A 13,839-nucleotide genomic window follows, 5' to 3' on the forward strand; every position below is an offset into this window, starting at 1 on the left:
AAAAAAATTATACTGTAAAATTATACTGTATTTATTAATATAAAACTTAAAGGTTATGTTAAAACAATATATTCAAATATTTTATAGTATAAAAAAATTTATATATATATAAAAATTTAAACATTCGTATAATTTATATTTATATTTTAATAAAAACTGTAGTAAATAAGAAGTTTAATATTGAATATGATAAAATGTTATACTTTTATGGTTATATTATATAAAATTATAAAATATTTTTTTTAATTAAAATATGAATTCACGATTTGAACTTGATAATAAATTTAAGCATAAATATCAATATGATAATGAACGAAAATACGATCTAAAACTTACAAATAGTACAAGTTATGATAAAAAAGATATTGTAAATAAAAAAAATGATGATTCTCAAGAAATTTCTGATAAAAATTACAAAGATTTTTATTTCAGTAAATATAAACATGAATTGAATAAAGTATTCTCAGAAAATTTAAATATAATCCAAGATATTGATGATTTTTGGAAATTTGTTAATAAATATGAAACTGTACAAAAGAAATTAAAAATTTCTGATATTTCACCTAATTTTTTATTAAATACCATTGGTGTACCAGAATTATACCATAAATTACATTGTATAAATTTCAAACTGAGTTATAATTTTAATGAATTATTTACACATATATTATCAATTGAAAAATTAACAGAAAAATGCTTATTAAAATTTCAAACTATAATTATTTTATATTTAGACTTTAAACAAAAAGAAAAGTTTATTAAATTAAAAAAACTTAGGAATTCACAGGCAAATTTACCAGTTTATCAATATAAACATGAAATTATTCAAACTATAAAACAAGAACGGGTAGTTATAATTGCTGGTGATACTGGTTGTGGAAAATCTACTCAAGTGCCTCAATATTTATACTCAGCAGGTTTTCAAAAAATTGGTATATACAAGAAAAAAAATTTTATATTTAAGATTAAAAATATTATAATATTAAATAAATTTTTTCTTGATAAATAAATAAATAAATTTTTAGCTTGTACACAACCAAGACGGATAGCTTGTATATCTTTAGCAAAACGTGTTGCTTTTGAGACATTAACAGAAAATTATAATGATGTTGGTTACCAAATTCGTTTTGAAAAACAAAAAAATCAAAATACCAAAATTACCTTTATAACAGAAGGTCTTTTGTTAAGACAGGTAAAAATAAAAATGTAATAAATATCTAATAATATATTTTATATAATTGTAGAAACTAATCATGAATTAAATATAATAGTACTAGAATTTTAATATTAATATAATATTAATATTAATATTCTATATTTCTTTTAGTTATCTGGAGAATTTGATTTGTTATTTTATGATGTAATTGTTTTGGATGAAGTGCATGAACGTCACTTACATGGAGATTTTCTTCTTGGCATTATGAAATGCATTATTAATCAAAGATATGATTTAAAATTAATACTTATGTCTGCAACTATAAATATTGAACTTTTTAGTGATTATTTTGCCAAAGAAAATGTTAAAATAATACAGGTACATTTAATCATTTAAATCATATTATAAAAAGTTATATCTATATTTATCTAATTAATAATATTATATAATTATATAAATTGTAAATATATAATAAATATATTATTCTATATATATATTTAATTCTAAAAAAAGTTATAAAAATAAACAATTTAGGTTCCTGGAAGATTGTATCCTATTCAATTACTATACAAACCTATTATTATAGAAGATATTCGATATAAAAATGATAGATTTAATCCAAGTCCTTATATACAAATAATGCAAATGATTGATCAAAAATATTCAGGTAAAAAATTTTAATTCAAAAACTTATAAAAAATTTCAATTACATTTCCATTATAATAGTAAATTTTCAGCTGATGAAAAAGGAGATTTATTAATATTTTTAAGTGGAATGAGTGAAATTAGTACAGTTGTAGATGCAGCAAAAGAATATAGTCAAAAAAAGAATAATTGGATTATCTTACCACTTCATAGTACTCTAGCTATTAGTGAACAAGATAAAGTATCTTTTTTAAAATACTTTTTAAAAAAATCAAATTTAATAATCTTAATATAACTGATATTTTTCATATATTTTTCTTTTTGAAGGTATTTGATTATGCTCCTGAAGGAATAAGAAAGTGTATTGTATCTACTAACATTGCTGAAACTTCTATTACTATAGATGGAATTAGATTTGTTGCTGACAGTGGAAAAGTAAAGGAAATGAGTTATAATCCATCATGCAAAATGCAACAACTTAAAGAATTTTGGATTAGCAAAGCTAGTGCAGAACAAAGGAAAGGAAGAGCTGGTAGGACTGGACCTGGAGTATGTTATAGGTATTATAATAAATTATAGTATATAGTTTATGATTTTATCATTAAATTTATTGAATTTCAAACAACTTCTTTACAGATTATATTCTGAAACAGAATATTTGAATTTAGAAAAATATTCAACTCCAGAATTACAACGTGTACCTCTAGATTCCTTACTTTTACAAATGATTGCAATGGGACTTCCAGATGCACGAAAATTTCCATTTATAGAACCACCCTCACCTGAAAGCATAGAAAATTCTATAATATCTTTAAAAGAACATGTTAATATATTTATATAAATCAAATAATAATTAATACAACATTAACAAAACAATATAAATTAAATAAATAATAATATCTTTAATTTACAGGGCGCATTAACAGATAATGAAAAAATAACATGTATTGGAAGAACACTCGCACGTTTACCAGTTGATATAACGATAGGAAAAATGTTAATAATGGGTTCTATTTTTCATCAAATAGAACCAGTTTTATCATTAGCTGCTGCCTTGAGCATACAAACACCATTTACAAATAAAGCATATAGAGATTCAGAATGTGAGGTAATAAATTGTAATTTTATATAAATTTTTTTCTTGTATTAAATTTCATATATTGAATAAAAATTTTGAAGACATCTAGAAAAAAATTGGAATCTGATCATGGTGATCCAATAACATTACTAAATGCATTTAGAGAATGGTTAGAAATAAAACAACAGAGTTCTCAAGAATCTAGATCTACAAGAAATAATAGTAAAAAATGGTGTAAAAGAAGAGGTTTAGAAGAACAAAGATTTTACGAAATGACAAAATTAAGAGCTCAATTTAAAGAATTACTTCAAGTAAATTATAATTAAATTTTTAATTTATTATATTTAAAATTTATTTATATAATTACTATATTAGATGTAATTAACAGGATTGCGGATTATTAAAAAATTTTTCGGAATCAAATTCTTCTATGTCTAGTGCAGAACGTGCAATAAGACATGGAGAACTTAAACTTTTAAAATCCTTAAAACGAATTTATAAACAAAATGAACCTAGAAAAAGAAAACAATTAAAGCTAGAATCTTTTGATATACAATTAGAAGATAATGATCATGAAGATGGTGAAATTGATATAAAAGATATCGAATTTCGAATGAAAAATGATTCAAATCAAGTACAAAATTTATTAACAGCAAGTACTGCATGTAATTATAAAGATTTAACTATGTTGAAATTAATATTGTGCAGTGGTTTATATCCACAATTTGCAGTTGCCGATGAATTTAATTATTGTAAGGTAATATTATTGTATGCACATAAAACAAATTTATTATTTCCGTATAATATACTTTTACAGACAATGAATGAACAACTATTTCACACAAAAGCGAAGCCATACATTGCTTTACATCCAATAAGTTTCTTTGGACATCATCCTCAGGTATTACAATTAGAAGAAGTTGATGTTGTATCAATACCAGGTTTTAAAAATAAAACTCCTGTTAGTCCAAAACATACAATATTAACATATTTGTAAGCTCTTAATATTTTAAAATAATACAACAAAATTTATATTTTAATTAATGATATATTAACTTAATAGATCTCTTTTGGAAACTACAAAGCCTTATTTAGTGAATACACTTAGAATGCCAGCTGCACAAACATTACTTTTATTCGCACGTGAAATCGATACAAATAGTACATTTTCAATGTATGTATAACATATATGTATAATACATAACATATATTATAATATATTATATAATAAAATTTTAAAAAATGTTATTAATATATTTTTGTTCTTTATAGAATAGTATGTGATTCGTGGTTAGAATTAAAATTTCCTATACCTGATACTGGTCAAACTTTACTAATGAAAGCTACCAAATTACGACATAAATGGGATTTTTTATTAAATCAACGATTACAAGGTATAATAAAACATATATATAAAAAATATTTATATTAAAATCTAATACATACTTTTTCTCATAATTTTAATTTATGATATAATAACAAATTTAATAATATATATAATAATTTTTTATAGATTCAAATATTAATAATGATATACAAGATCTTAGTGAATTTGAGGATATACTTATTCAAAAACTAATTGAATATATGCATACTACTGTTCCATATACACTAAAACGACTTTTACCAGCTGATCTTAAAATTATATATGTGGGAAATGGCAAAAATAATATATTAGTAGATCCAAATCCTTTTCAATCAGATTTTGTAATAACTCCTAATTCAGTAAAAGGAGGAGTTCGTGTATCAAACATTATTACATATAATTGGTAACATAATAATTAATATTTTATTTTTATATCAAAGTATATATAACACAATATTATATGTTATAAAATATCATTTTTCTTTTTAGTATACAAGAAACTGAATGGAGTGAACAACTTTCCATACAAATTTTAAAAACAGAATGGCATTGTCAAAATTGTAACATGCAAGCAATTTTAACAAGCATAGAAAAATTACAACATCAATATTCTTGCGTTAAAACAAATATAAAAGATGTTAAAAAACATTGTGACAATATCAAACATAAATCTAATGCACAAGCATATGAATGTCCTAATTGTCTACAAACATTATACTTGACACCCATTGAGATTCTTAAACACAAAAAATCTCATGTTAAATAAATTTCTTAATATTAAATTAGTAATTTTATTTCAAATTTTTATATAAAATTTATTTTATTTTATAACTCATAATATAAATTATTTATATTTTTTATTATTTCAAATTTTTAAAATTACAATATAATAATTAATAAAATATAATCATGATAATTATAACATAATTTATTATTTAATAATACAATAATTTATAAAATTATGATTGAAACAATGTTTTTTGTACAATAATATTACATTTTTTTTGTATATTTTATATAATCATATATTATAAAATGCTTATATTTAAAAAAATTGATAAAATTGTATATTAATTATAAAATCTTTACAATATATGCATACATATAAATTATGTCCATGGTAAAAAATTTGAAAACATGAAACATCCTAAGATTGTATATCCTAAGAAATAAGAAAATATAAGTTTTTCTCTTAAAGTATATTTCTTTTTTAATAAAAGAAATATATTCCACTTAGAAAATGTATTTTCTTTATTATTATATATATTATTATCATTATTATCATCAAATGTATTATATATTGATAAAGCACAATACCAATATATTAATGGACTTGCTGAGCTTATTAAACGGGTACTTACTTGAATATGTACAAATAGAATACAAAAAATTGTTAGAAATAAACCATGAATAATAAATACTAACATTTTAATCGGATATTGTTTTTTTTCAGTTTTTATATTATTTTCAATATTTTTAATAAATCCTAATGTATAAAAATACTTTTTGTGTTCAAAAAAAAATTCTTTTATACATTTAATCATGATATATAATATTGGAAATGCTAGAATAAAATTTGGTATTTGTTTTATCTCGTAATAATTCAAAAATCCTATATTCCAGTATTTTTTTTGTACATAAGAATATGCAAGTGGAACTTTAAAGTAACACCATTCATTATTATTACCAGGCAATACTAAATTATTTATTATACTGAAATTAACAATATGTTCAGGAATAAATGTTTGATTAGGAATACAAAACATAACATAATTATATATTTGTAACAAAATAAATGGAATTATTGATATAATAATTGTATTAAATATTAAACAAAAATTCTTTAAAATAATTATTTTAAGAATAAATTGATAAAATATTTTAAATGAAAAATTTGTATCTTTTATCATATAATTATAAAATAATTTTTTTAATTGATAATATATGGGAAAACCAACATTAACTATACCATTTGATCTTGTAAGAATGGACAAACCTATTGGAATTAATACATATGGATCTAATTTAATGGATCTTAACATACTGGAAAATGTTAAATATGCAAATAAAGATTCTGAATAAACAGCTGAAAAGAATATAGTAGCTGGATTTATACAATATAATATTGTTGCTATATAAGCTATATTTGTTGTTTTTAATATTATCTTACTAAGATCATAAAATATTATAGCAGACTTTACAAAACATATAATATTAATTAATACAGCTGCAATAAGAACAGAACTATGAACATTTAATTTAAAAAATATTTTTCTTATGAAAACAGAAGTAATTCGAATTAACATAGGATATAATGGATAAAAAGCCAAAGTGTTTTCATATGTATAACCATATTTTGCAATATGCAAAAAATATTGACCATCCCATCGTGTAAGACCATTAAATAAAAATATAATTATATTGTCATATGATGAAATTTGTTCAGAATTATCAATAGGACTTTTAAATGCATCTGCATTATGATCAGGAAATAAAATATTAAAGATAAATTGTAAATTTAAAACTATTATTCTACTAATAATTGCAAACCAAAAAATTTTTTTTCGTTCATTCATTCTATTATATTATATAATAATATTTTGATTTAATATTATATTGATTGTATTTATTATATTAAAATTTAATAATTAATCATTTCGATTTTAAATTTAGTTTAAGTTTTTCTCCAATAATATAAATTAAGATTTAATATATATATATATATATATAGAAAAAAAAGTCAAATATATTTTATCCATGTAAAATAATCTTTCTTCAATTTATAACCATTCTTTTATAAGAATATGTAGCTGAAACAAATTTAAATAATATTATATTATTTATTATGTTATAATATTATGTATTAACTTTCTATATTAATTGTAAAAAACTATATTATTTTTAATATTATATTTTATATTATTTTGAATTATATTATATGTAATATAAATTATTTATATAATTCATTTTAAAGAAAAAAATCTTGTCATTTATACAGTTATCAAATATAATCAAACTTTTCAATAAAATTTTTTTTAATTATAATATTAATATTATAATATTATATTACCTACCTTAAATATCAAATAATGAAATGAATTCCATTTGCACAAAACTCTACATATTCAACAAAATATTTCAAGAAAATGAAATATTTTAAAATTTTTAAATTTCAATACAGCATCAAACTTGAATATTCTGAAACATACAGATTAATTTTTAAATATATATCATTTTTAAATAATAATCTATAATTTAAAAAGGATTTTAAAATTTAATTAAATAATGTAAAAATTCATTTAATATTCATATTATATTTATCATATAATATTCTTAATTATTAAAAATAATATAAATTAATATATATTATATATATATATTATATAATATAATTAAGTATATTTTCTAAATTTATATATAAGGCTATAAAAATATGAATTTATTCTGCAAATTCAATATTTTGAATATGTAATGTATTTTCAAATTATTTTTAAATCATTATTTTAACTATATTTTATATCATAGAAAATAAATTCAATGATTTATAATAAGTAAATTTTTATTCTCAGAAAATATTAATAAAGTTACATTTTTTTATACCATATATACCATAAAGTTTTTTAGAAATAAATTCTACTATTCTATTCTATAATTTTTATTCTCGGAGTTATGAATTAATTAAATTAGTTAAATTAATAAAATTATATTTTTGTTACACCACAAAGTTTTTTAGCAAAATCTGCAATATGATGGTCTTTTGGTAAACTTTCATATTCAAGATTTTCTGCATATGGTGTAGGTACATCAATAGCTGTGCAACGTACAGCTGGTGCATCAAGTTGGAAAAATACTGGATTTTCCATAACTCTTGCTACAATTTCAGCACCTATTCCACATGTAGGCCATCCTAATTCAATAGTCATAAGTCTATGAGTTTTTGAAATAGATTTAAAAAGTGTATCCCAATCTAATGGTCTAAGAGAACGTAAATTAACCACTTCTGCTTCTATTCCTTCTCCTGCTAGAAGTTCTGCTGCTTTCAATGTATGCACACCAGCTAAACCATGTGTAGCTAAAGTAATATGTTTACCAGGTTTTTCAATTTTAGCTTTACCAATAGGTATGATAAAATCTTTATCCATAGCTTCATCTGATGTAGGAAATTGAATATGATAAATCATTTCACTTTCTAACATTACAACTGGGTCAGGATCTCGAATAGCAGCTTTAAAACAACCTCTATAATCATCACAAGTTGTTGGAGACATAACTTTCAAACCAGGTATATGTGTATACAATGCTACAAAACATTGAGAATGTTGTGCTGCTACACCTTTAGCATTACCATTTGCACCACGAAAAACAATGGGTACAGAAAATTTTCCTCCAGTCATATAGAAATTTTTAGCAGCACCATTTACAATTCTATCAAAAGCTTGCATTGAAAAATTAAATGTCATAAATTCGCATATTGGTCTTAAACCAGCAAGTGCTGCTCCAATAGCTAAACCACAAAATCCAGCTTCTGTTATAGGAGTATCAATTACTCTTTTGTCACCATATTTTTTCCAAAGACCTTTTGTTATTTTGTAAACACCATCATATTGTGCAACTTCCTCTCCTAAAATAAATACTCTTGGATCTCGTGCTAATTCTTCATCAATAGCTGAATTTAATGCTTCTCTTATAGTCATTATTTTCATAGATCTATGGTTTTGTTTTTGAAAAATATATGATATATTTGATAATGCAGTGTTCTTTAAAGAGCATATAAAATGCATTTTAAATTTTAAAAATATAAATATGTATATAATAAAGATGTATATAATAAATATATATATCATAAATTGTATATAAATTTTATTAAATGTAAAATTATTAAACTAGAACAAAAGTCTAGTTTCTCTTTTTTTCATGTATTTGAAATATCATGTGTATGTACAAATTATATTAATCATTAATTTTTTGGTTAATAGAATGAAAAATTTTAAATAATTTTTAAGTGTAATTTATTATTTGGAAATATATTTTTTTCTTTGTTCAATAATGATATAAATTAGAATTATATAAAATTTAATTTTAGTACATTTTTCTTTGAATTAATTTCATTTATTTAAAAAAAGATTATAATTCGAAAAATTTTAATATTTAAATACGTAGGTTAATACACTTATAAGATTTCTTCAAAATTTTTAAATTTAATCAAATTTAAATTATATAATATTGCACAATTTTTTGTTAATAAATATTACTTTAAGTAATGTATATAAAATTAATACAATAAATATATATTACAATATATATATATATATACAAAATTTTCCCATGGCCTACTTGAAAAATTATTACTTTTTTAATATTTTATTAAATTATAACATATTTGAAAAACTTAATAAATATATATTATGTTTAAAATATTTTTATTAATATTTTTATTATTACTATTATATTAATCATAATTAATTAGTTTACCTTTTATAAAGAAATATATCAATCACATTTTATTAATTTATAATTAAGTTAAACTACTTTATATCAAAATATCGGATATATTATATCGATTCATATTAAGATATCGATTTTCATTTGCTAGTAACGATTCGCTTATATTAATGTTTAATATATATAATTTATATTATAAAATTTTACATAATATATACATATTTAAAAATATGTAATATATAACATAATTAAGGAAACAAATTCACACAGATAAACAAAACAAATTACGTAATTTATAATATTTATAAATAATTTAGACATTGCAACTCTGCTAATAAGTGAAAACTGTTAATCAAGAATGATTATATTAAAGTACATGATGTAAAACATATTTGTGCTCGTAAATACTAATTGGTAAGCAATGTTATTTTCATTGTTATAAAATTATAGAAAAAGAAATAAATATTCTTAATTTTAAATTTATTTTTTTTAATATATATATAATAAAATACATATTATGAATATTTAAAAATTTTATTTTAAAAATTATTTGTCGAATTGAATTCATTTTTTTTTTATTTTAATTTAAAAAATTTGATATATTCCAATAATAATGATGTGTCTTATGTAGAAAATTTATGATATTTTATATTATAAATTATATATTATATATTTATTTTTATAAATTTATTAATATTTCAGAATTATAAATTCTATTATCACATAATTTTATTGATTTATTGTTTTGTTAAAAAATTATAATAAGCTGTTCTAGATTTATAATAAAAAAAATTTAATGTTTAGTTATTTTTTTTTTACTTTTTTATTTTTTTTTTTACTTTTATAATACATTAATATATTATTTAATATATTCAATTTTTATTTGAATTATATATTTATAATATAAATTTGAAGAAAATTTTTTTTTTATTTGATTATTTTGGTAACGATTTAATGCTATCATTGATATGTTAATATATAATTTTTACTATATTTATATTATGTTTATAAAATATTAATTTTAGTTCTTTTATAATTTATTATATGTATATTACATATATTTTTATTTATTTTTTGAGTATTGAATGTTACGATGTTAAGAATCGTTAGAATATTTTTAGAAAATTGATTTTCTAAATACAAATAAATAATAAACGATTTAATTTTATACTAAATGAATTATAATATTAGGAAAAATAAAAAATTAGTTTATCAATATTGTATTATAGGTTCTGATTATTGCTAAAATTTTAACGTAACGTATTGTATGAATTGTATATATTTATAATTTATACTGTTACATTAATAATTTAATAATATATAATTCAAGATTTTAAAAATATGCATCTAAAATATAATATATTATTAATAATATATATTAATACATTATTTTAAATTTTCCATTGAGAAATTAAATATTCCAAAATTAAATTTAGAATATTAATTTTAAAAATAAAATTCAATGTTTATATCAACTTTTATATTTCTTTTGTATCTAAAATTATTCTTTCAATTGTGCTACGAGTTTAATATCATATGCAAAATGAAGTATATATTATATATGTTAACAATTGTGCAATAATAATAATTATTATACAATTACATTAATAATTAAAATTCGATTAATTTCTAATAAAAATTTGATACATATTCTTATATAGTTTTAATATGGTATAATTTTGTTTTAATCGCATAATGAATAAGGTTATGTTTACTACAAATATAATTTCTAAATTGCTAAAAATAAATCATGAAACTATAAAATTTTCAAATAAATTTTTACATATACGTAAGTATTTGCAAAATTAAATACAATATAAAACGATAATATAATAATTTTATTTCCAGGATTTCAATTTCTTTTTTCAAAAAAAAATGAAACGATTGAAAGTCCGAGAATGCGTGAATTTAGAAAAAAATTAAGAGAACGTACACCTATAGGTAATTTTATTCTCTTTAAAAATTTTTTATAATAATACAATGAAAAATAAATATATTTAATATGTAATTCAGAAAAATTAGAAGAACTCGAAGAAGGTAAACATCCTTATCAAGAAAAAGAACCATTAAAACCATTTCCAAATAATACGAATCCAAAAACAGGTGAGATAGGAGGACCACGTGGACCAGAACCAACACGATATGGTGATTGGGAAAGAAAAGGTCGAGTGACAGATTTCTAGTGATATTTTAATGCAATATTATATGAATATAATAGTATATTTTATATATAGGATGTGTAATTAAAATATATGTATTTTAGCAATAAAAATTTCATTATATCCGAAAAATATAATTAAATAATAAACATTTTATTTGAATAAAATATTTTTATATATAAAAATATTTTTTATTATTAAGGAATCATTTTCTATATTATTTAATTTTTTATATTAAAATAATAAATTATAATAAAAAAAATAAATATAAAACATTTGACAATTTACAAAAAATATATATAGATCATATATGTAAAAAATATTTTTTCAAAAGCATAACAAAAGAATACTAAAATTAATAAATTAATCATTTCAACAAAATATACAAATATGGATATTTTGAAACTAAAAGTCTCTTTGAGAGGTTTTTACGTTAATATCAGAATGCTTGATTTTATAAATAAAATTTCTATAAAATCATTAATGTATAAATCTAAAGCATTTTCAACAGGTATGTAATATATAAATTTTAATTTGTATATTATTGTATTTTAATTTAAAAAATATTGAATATTTCTTCATTATACGTAGGTTTTTTATTGCGAGTTAAAGAACCAGATGCAAAATTAGAGAAAAAAGAGTCAATAAGAATGAAACAGTTTCATAAAAAATTAAAATTGCAACCTATACCTAGTAAGTATAGCATATATATATAAATATGAAATAATTTTTATGAAATTAAGATTTTAATAAATTATTAAATACAATTGATATAAAAAGATATAATAATAGGAATACCACCAAAAGAACGTTTTGTGGACTTGGTTTTAGTGGAAACTGATCCAAATAATGGAGAATTAATAACAAATAATGAAAAAGATCCAACGAAGTGGGGAGACTGGCAGAACGGTGGACGGGTGAGCGACTTCTGATCTAAAACCTTACATCTTCATTTGAAGATATAAATATAAAAAATATAAAAACATAACAATCTCAATTCATTTAAATTTATAAAATTTATTATTCTATTTTTATAAATCTTATTTGTTAATTATATTTCTAATCTTCAATGTATTTTTAAAAAAATAATCTAGATCAAATTTTGAATAATTAATAGTAAATGAAATAGTTTCTTTTCTCTAACAATTCTAAAATTTTTTATTGTATAAATAAATAATAAATAAATTGAAATTATAAATAAATGGTAAAATATTAATAATAAAAAGAAATTAAAAATTGAAACAAGATTAAAAATACTTATTAATTATTATTATATATAATATTAATATATTATTATTATAGTATATTATATATTATATATTATAATTATAATATAATATAATATAACATATTTCTATTTAAAAATATTTAATTAAAATATGTTGAATAACATATGAATTACCAACTTTTTATATTTCAATGACAATATAAAATAGACACAATATTATTTTTATTTAATTTATAATAATATTTAATATTATTTAATATTATTATGAAATAATAATTATAATAAATATATATTTAATTGATATGATATTTTTCTTTCATTATTCACTTATATTTGTTAATAAGAATAATCAATTAATATAATAAAATCGTTTTTAATTTTTATAAATGCAGTATTTTTTTTATATAAATTAACAATTTTAATTTTTTTAAATGATAAGCAGAGTCTCAAATAAATTAGTTATGTTACCTTCATAGAATATTTTATTGTTGAGCGAGAAAGTTTATTTTTATACCATAAAAAATTATTTTCATCTTTAAATATATATACAATTTAGTAATATTATTCATTGAAGCTATTAAATCAATAAAAAAAATCATAAAAAATCGAAAAAATTATGAATAATAATTATTAAATATATTTTTTTATATTAAAATTCTTTTAAAAAAATAAATGAAAATATATTAAAATGATTTATGATATTATATGATTATGTGACATAAGATTAATATTCATAGATACAATAATAGTATTATTTATATTAAA

At 19.1% G+C, this 13,839-nt stretch overlaps 5 protein-coding genes across 8 annotated transcripts; 3 read left to right on the top strand and 2 right to left on the bottom strand.

Moving 5' to 3' along the window:
* The first annotated feature begins 253 nt into the window (after nucleotides 1–253).
* LOC413592 (probable ATP-dependent RNA helicase DHX34) lies at nucleotides 254–5,022 on the top strand. Its single transcript, XM_006572240.3, has 15 exons — nucleotides 254–932; nucleotides 1,026–1,192; nucleotides 1,328–1,534; nucleotides 1,691–1,823; nucleotides 1,894–2,042; nucleotides 2,129–2,361; nucleotides 2,438–2,624; nucleotides 2,715–2,909; nucleotides 2,981–3,190; nucleotides 3,268–3,636; nucleotides 3,697–3,872; nucleotides 3,943–4,053; nucleotides 4,152–4,273; nucleotides 4,393–4,648; nucleotides 4,735–5,022. Exons 1-15 carry the CDS (start codon nucleotides 254–256, stop codon nucleotides 5,009–5,011), a joined length of 3,471 nt encoding a protein of 1,156 aa, XP_006572303.1. The 3' UTR covers nucleotides 5,012–5,022.
* Nucleotides 5,023–5,307: 285 nt separating this feature from the next.
* Nucleotides 5,308–6,844, bottom strand: LOC102655219 (GPI mannosyltransferase 2). Its single transcript, XM_006572241.3, has one exon. It carries the CDS (start codon nucleotides 6,819–6,821, stop codon nucleotides 5,355–5,357), a length of 1,467 nt encoding a protein of 488 aa, XP_006572304.1. The 5' UTR covers nucleotides 6,822–6,844; the 3' UTR covers nucleotides 5,308–5,354.
* Nucleotides 6,845–7,792: 948 nt separating this feature from the next.
* LOC412522 (pyruvate dehydrogenase E1 component subunit beta, mitochondrial) lies at nucleotides 7,793–9,851 on the bottom strand. 2 transcript variants are annotated; one of them, XM_026441418.1, is made up of 2 exons: nucleotides 9,718–9,851; nucleotides 7,793–8,952 (listed from the first exon to the last, which is right to left on the bottom strand). In XM_026441418.1, exon 2 carries the CDS (start codon nucleotides 8,946–8,948, stop codon nucleotides 7,947–7,949), a length of 1,002 nt encoding a protein of 333 aa, XP_026297203.1. In that variant the 5' UTR covers nucleotides 8,949–8,952; nucleotides 9,718–9,851; the 3' UTR covers nucleotides 7,793–7,946. The 2 variants fall into 2 exon arrangements, with proteins under 2 accessions (XP_026297203.1, XP_625073.3); XM_625070.6 differs by lacking the exon at nucleotides 9,718–9,851 and having other exon boundaries at nucleotides 7,793–9,058.
* Nucleotides 9,852–11,153: 1,302 nt separating this feature from the next.
* Nucleotides 11,154–11,991, top strand: LOC726174 (succinate dehydrogenase assembly factor 4, mitochondrial). Its single transcript, XM_006572244.3, has 3 exons — nucleotides 11,154–11,476; nucleotides 11,536–11,628; nucleotides 11,701–11,991. The coding sequence occupies exons 1-3, from the start codon at nucleotides 11,383–11,385 to the stop codon at nucleotides 11,868–11,870; spliced, it is 357 nt and encodes a 118-aa protein (XP_006572307.1). The 5' UTR covers nucleotides 11,154–11,382; the 3' UTR covers nucleotides 11,871–11,991.
* Nucleotides 11,992–12,160: 169 nt separating this feature from the next.
* Nucleotides 12,161–12,821, top strand: LOC100578223 (succinate dehydrogenase assembly factor 4, mitochondrial). 3 transcript variants are annotated; one of them, XM_006572243.3, is made up of 3 exons: nucleotides 12,161–12,357; nucleotides 12,438–12,539; nucleotides 12,678–12,821. In XM_006572243.3, exons 1-3 carry the CDS (start codon nucleotides 12,237–12,239, stop codon nucleotides 12,776–12,778), a joined length of 324 nt encoding a protein of 107 aa, XP_006572306.1. In that variant the 5' UTR covers nucleotides 12,161–12,236; the 3' UTR covers nucleotides 12,779–12,821. The 3 variants fall into 3 exon arrangements, with proteins under 3 accessions (XP_006572306.1, XP_003251915.1, XP_006572305.1); XM_003251867.4 differs by having other exon boundaries at nucleotides 12,163–12,357; nucleotides 12,639–12,821; XM_006572242.3 differs by having other exon boundaries at nucleotides 12,164–12,357; nucleotides 12,627–12,821.
* Nucleotides 12,822–13,839: the final 1,018 nt, after the last annotated feature.

The sequence above is a fragment of the Apis mellifera genome, linkage group LG6 (genome assembly GCF_003254395.2).
Source record: "Apis mellifera strain DH4 linkage group LG6, Amel_HAv3.1, whole genome shotgun sequence".
Classification (NCBI taxonomy): domain Eukaryota; kingdom Metazoa; phylum Arthropoda; class Insecta; order Hymenoptera; family Apidae; genus Apis; species Apis mellifera.

Bases quoted from the DNA above. Each gene is read 5' to 3' on its own strand.
- LOC412522 (XM_625070.6), bottom strand. From the start codon at position 9,026: ATGCATTTTATATGCTCTTTAAAGAACACTGCATTATCAAATATATCA.
- LOC102655219 (XM_006572241.3), bottom strand. From the start codon at position 6,821: ATGAATGAACGAAAAAAAATTTTTTGGTTTGCAATTATTAGTAGAATA.
- LOC100578223 (XM_006572242.3), top strand. From the start codon at position 12,237: ATGGATATTTTGAAACTAAAAGTCTCTTTGAGAGGTTTTTACGTTAAT. The intron at 12,358-12,437 runs GTATGTAATATA...CATTATACGTAG, and splicing joins ATCTAAAGCATTTTCAACAG to GTTTTTTATTGCGAGTTAAA. The intron at 12,540-12,626 runs GTAAGTATAGCA...TGATATAAAAAG, and splicing joins AAAATTGCAACCTATACCTA to ATATAATAATAGGAATACCA.
- LOC413592 (XM_006572240.3), top strand. From the start codon at position 254: ATGAATTCACGATTTGAACTTGATAATAAATTTAAGCATAAATATCAA. The intron at 2,043-2,128 runs GTATCTTTTTTA...TTCTTTTTGAAG, and splicing joins CTATTAGTGAACAAGATAAA to GTATTTGATTATGCTCCTGA. The intron at 3,191-3,267 runs GTAAATTATAAT...TGTAATTAACAG, and splicing joins AATTTAAAGAATTACTTCAA to GATTGCGGATTATTAAAAAA.
- LOC726174 (XM_006572244.3), top strand. From the start codon at position 11,383: ATGAATAAGGTTATGTTTACTACAAATATAATTTCTAAATTGCTAAAA. The intron at 11,477-11,535 runs GTAAGTATTTGC...TTTTATTTCCAG, and splicing joins AAATAAATTTTTACATATAC to GATTTCAATTTCTTTTTTCA. The intron at 11,629-11,700 runs GTAATTTTATTC...TATGTAATTCAG, and splicing joins AAGAGAACGTACACCTATAG to AAAAATTAGAAGAACTCGAA.